The following is a 4970-nucleotide window of genomic DNA, read 5'->3' as shown; positions in this document are numbered from 1 at the left end:
AAGTTTATACATGGACACACGGATGAGCTTATAATATAGAAACAGTATAGCAACATTCTGAGGAGAGTTTGGAGCTTTTTCAAATTTGTATCTGTTTGTTTAGTTCTGTTGTTGACTACATGAAGCTATATTCATATTGGTGATCTGTCATCTGTCCAACGGTCTGTTTGATTTTTTTTATAAAAACATATGAACTCTTATGAACCATAGCTTGTAATGGTCTCAAATTTGCTGTTGATTGAGTATGTGTTCTATGATTAGTTGATGCTTAATCATGTGGCACATTATTTCACGGTTCATATTAGAAACTCTTATATGCTATGTATTGTCAAATGTTATGAATTAATCATTCCGTTCTACTGCCATGGTTGATCACCTCGCTTCACTTCATTTATGAATTGCAACACATTTTGCATAAGAAATGTTTTCCACAATATGTGTATATTATTGATGCATTTTCTTCTAGGTTGAAAAGAAAACTTTTAATCCCCAACTGGGCATGATTATATGTTTGATTCCATTTGTCAGTCTTTTATTTCTTATGTTGTATTTCTTTAGAGTTTTATAGACCAATTATTCAAAACTTGGTAACAGCTGTCTGAGATGGCTGACAATTTTATCTTTTTTTTTGTGCATAATTCTGCTGATATCTCAAATTCACATTTAGAGCCAAATTTGGTACACAGACATTTGCGTTCTAGCACATCACCAAGAATTGACCCTGTTCAGTCAAACTTGACACACAGAATACATCCTGGAATAGACTTCATTTGTTGACTCATTTCAAGATTGCTGAATAGTGGACATTTCACTTCCAACAAATTACAAAAACATTGAACATTTTCGTCATCCCAGAACTTTATAGTTGGGAAATTTTGTTTGTAATCTTCTGACGTGTCAAGTAGTATGTGTACTGTAACACATGTTAAAGCTGAATGTACAGTATCTTCAAGATATCCACATCAGATGTCTTGCACAATAGTCAAACATTAAGCAGTTCCATGCACAGTATTAAGTTCAGATATGATTTTAGGTCTAGTTACTCAAAATTGAGAGAATTTTAACAAAGTTTTGCCAACATTACAACTTTGAATTGCTTTTCATTATAATTGATTCAGTTGACAGTGTAGAACTGGAATTCGCACTTGTTCAAAACATATAAGAAGAGAGCTGGTTTTGATTTGTTTATTGCAAATCACAAGTCTTTAATTGTTCCTAATTATCTTGTTCATAATTTAATTGTTCCTAATTATCTTGTTCATAATTTAATTGTTACTAATTGTTCTTAATTTAATGTTTTCATGATTTGATGTTCATCAGGGATAAGTTGGTATAAATACCAGTTATTACACTGATTTTAGTCAAAATATTTACAGGTTATGCCCATTTGTGCAGTGTACAGTTGATTTTAAAAACAGTGAGCAGTATCAAACAAGTTGTCCAAGTAGTGGGGGTGGTGGAGGGTACTCTCCTGACTTTGAGGTATGCTCCGCAACAAGTTGATTGGCCATTGGGGCATTTTGATTATAAAAATAGCTTTGTGCTTTGTTGCTGCAAAATCATTGAAAAATCTCAAATTTATCCGGATGCATCTACAGTCGTTTCAGTTGGAGTATACCTCCCTCCTTGTTGTTTATTTTCTCCATAAAATATTATATAAAATAAAAATCTGACCAGTGTTGTGGTAAACAGTTTATTATACAGACGGCAGGCTAATGAAACAATGTGAAACAACAGTTGTGAACTTGTTTTCAAGATATGAATATCTTTGATTAGTCTGGCATGTTCACACTGTTTACAGCAATTGAATGTTGCAAAGGTTTACAGTAATATGAACATTTAAAGTCATTGGCGCATAGTTATTGCAGTTTTAGCTCATGTCACAGTACCATCAAGTGACCTACATATTTACTATATTTTTATACATGGCAAAGACACATTAAAGTTGTGATAATCACTGTACATAATGACCTAATTCAGGAACATATTCTCTATTGTGTTTAAATTTACATGTTTATAATGTACAATTTGTAACTTTATTAGTTTTTTTATCATAAGTGTTGATAATAAACAAAGGAGTTGTTACACACATGTTCAGTTTAAAAACAAATTTGTCAAATCATAGTCTGGCATTTAATATACCAATGAACAACAATACTGTTTTCAGAAAAGAGCTTCTCTGTTTTAGGGACATCAACTGGTGAAGCATTCATTCTAACTAAAATCTAAATCAGCAACTTAAATTTCATTGATTCTTCAAGAATGAGTTTGTATAAAGTTACTGCTCGAAAATACTTAGTGAAAATGAGTTAATAATTAGATAAATTAGGTTTTGTCACTGCATTGGTCTGTGATAAATTACCCCAAATTATATGTATAAAATATTGGAAAACATGTTCTACATGTGTCCGTGCACTGAACAGCACTGCTGATTATGTACTTGTCAAATTGAGACTTAATATAGTAACATCGTATAACCTAGAAAGTACTTAAATGGCTATACAAATTAATTACTTTATTCAGCACATTACAATAAAATCATGGAACACGCAGACACAGTCTAAAATTCATTAATTGTCTGCAATGCCATTTGATACAGATCTGTTCCAAAAACATTACTTTGCGTCAATGGGTCTATTCGTGCCTCCAACAGACGAATCTGTGCTGAGGTAATATCACATTCAATTGTTGGTACATCAACATTTGGAATATCATCATCAGCTGGAGTAGGACCTTCCCAGTCTATTCCATAAGATGATAACTCTGTCTGCAAAATGAAATTTAAACAACATAAATTGTGACTTTCACACATTATCAAGTTAATGCCCATAATATACACAAAAACTGCCCAAATTATCACAATAGCAGATCATCCGGGGGCACAATTTGCTCTTCTAACAGATATTATATTGAATAATATAAGTTGAGTGAGATGCATGTCCAAACAGAAAGTAGCTGGTGAACATACGCACCAATTAGGTCAATGATACTTCCACATTTTTTACTCCTGTGTGCGAAGCACACAATGGGAGTCTTTGCAGTTACCCTGTCTGTATGTGTGTGTGTGTGTCCTTCTGTTCCACTGATATCTCAAGAACCATACATTGTTTTTTTATGAAACTTGGTGCATAGATGCGCAGATTTGATTAGGTTTTAGTAGAAACCATGCATATTAATTACTTAATTCGCATGATAATTAGCTCATTTTTAGCTGTTCCATAACTGTTCCACTGGTATCTAAAGAACTACTCATTGGATTTTGATGAAACTTGGTTCATAGATGCTTTGAACTAATGCCAGGTTTTGATAAGTTTTGGGTGAAAACCTGTGCATATTAATTACTTAATGTGCATAATGATTAGTAAATGTTCGGCTTTTCCACTGATACCTCAACTACTAATCATCACATTTCAATGAAACTTGGTACCTAGATGTCTTAGGACACTGCACAGACCTAGTATGTTTTAGGGTAATATCAGTACATATGATTACCTAATTTGCATAATAAATTAATTTTCAGCTTTTGATATTTCAAGTAGTAAGCAATACATTTCAATGGTACATAGATACTGAAGGACTATGCAGAGATCGATTGTTTTGGGATAAATATTTGTGCATATGAATCACCTAATTTGCATAATTAGTTAATTTTCGGATTTGCACATACATCTCAAGTACTAATCATCACATTTCAATATAACTTGGTACATAGATCCTCTAGGACTATGCAGAGATCTGATTAGTTTTGGCGTAAATAATTGTGCATATTAATTAACTTATTTGCATAATTATTTAATTTTCAGTTTTTTCACTGATATCTCAAGTACTTATCATCACCTTTACATGAAACTTTGTAAATAGATGCTATAGGACAATGTACAAATATGATCAGTTTTGGGATAAAATCTGTTCATATAAATTTTCTAATTAGCATAATAATTCATAATTGTTCTGATCACATTTCAATGAAACTTGGTACATAGATGGTCTGTTACATTGCACAGGCCTTATTAGTTTTACACTCTGTTCATTTTAAATTTTCTGATTTGCATAATTAGTTTTCAGCTTTTCCATCAATATCTCAAGTACAAGTAATTTTGAATTAATATTTACTGTGTCTCTAATACACTCAGCACACGGGAGTTCTTTCTAAACTTTCTTTGATCAGTCATTAAACCCGCTAGATGATATTGTCTGTGTTTATTACTTACATTTGTGCTAGGTTCAAATGCTTCTGTAGCTTCAGTACTAGAAGAGGCTGCGATATTCAGCAGTCCGGACACCCAAAGTTGATTGTGAGACATGTTCCCTTCTGTTGTTCTAATTGGGTGTTGATTCCAACTTGCAGAAAACATGGACAAGTGTCTTCTTATACGTGGTAAATACACATAATGTAAACAGAATAAATGCATATCATTACATGAATCAAGAAGACCCTGGTCTTTGAGAGCATAAAATGTATTATAAAATACATATAAGCACCCACAAAATACATCATGCCATAAGCGCTCAATACGTTGATTGTGTATACTTTTTCCTGTGATATGACTACCTCTCCCAGGTCCTCTGTCTGGATGCGAAAGCATATACTTTGCAATTTCAACGTTTTCTAATCCATGATCAGATCGCACTCTAGACGGTACACCATATTCACACACAGCTGACATAAAGTCCTCCAGTACTGTGAATGCTCTGTTGTTGTCATTGCACTGTAAATACATAATTCTACGTGAATATCCGTCTATGCCACCATGGATCACAAATCTCCAACTGCAATAAAATTAGAATGAAAGTATAATGTGTGGTATGTTTACACAGTACCAGGTACATCAGTATAATGTGTGGTGTATTTACACAGTACCAGGTACACCAGTATATTGTTTGGTGTATTTAGACAGTACCAGGTACACCAGTATAATGTGTGGTGTGTTTACACAGTACCAGCTACACCAGTATATTGTTTGGTGTGT

General features: G+C 33.1%; 1 protein-coding gene across 1 annotated transcript; it reads right to left on the bottom strand.

Annotated features, from left to right (window-relative positions):
* Positions 1 to 2560: 2560 nt before the first annotated feature.
* Positions 2561 to 4767, bottom strand: LOC146750304 (uncharacterized). Its single transcript, XM_085502870.1, has 2 exons — positions 4212 to 4767; positions 2561 to 2767 (listed from the first exon to the last, which is right to left on the bottom strand). Exons 1-2 carry the CDS (start codon positions 4719 to 4721, stop codon positions 2561 to 2563), a joined length of 717 nt encoding a protein of 238 aa, XP_085358996.1. The 5' UTR covers positions 4722 to 4767.
* Positions 4768 to 4970: the final 203 nt, after the last annotated feature.

The sequence above is a fragment of the Saccoglossus kowalevskii genome, chromosome 1 (assembly GCF_978046115.1).
Source record: "Saccoglossus kowalevskii chromosome 1, keSacKowa6.1, whole genome shotgun sequence".
Classification (NCBI taxonomy): domain Eukaryota; kingdom Metazoa; phylum Hemichordata; class Enteropneusta; family Harrimaniidae; genus Saccoglossus; species Saccoglossus kowalevskii.
This window is presented reverse-complemented; position numbering and strand designations above follow the sequence as displayed.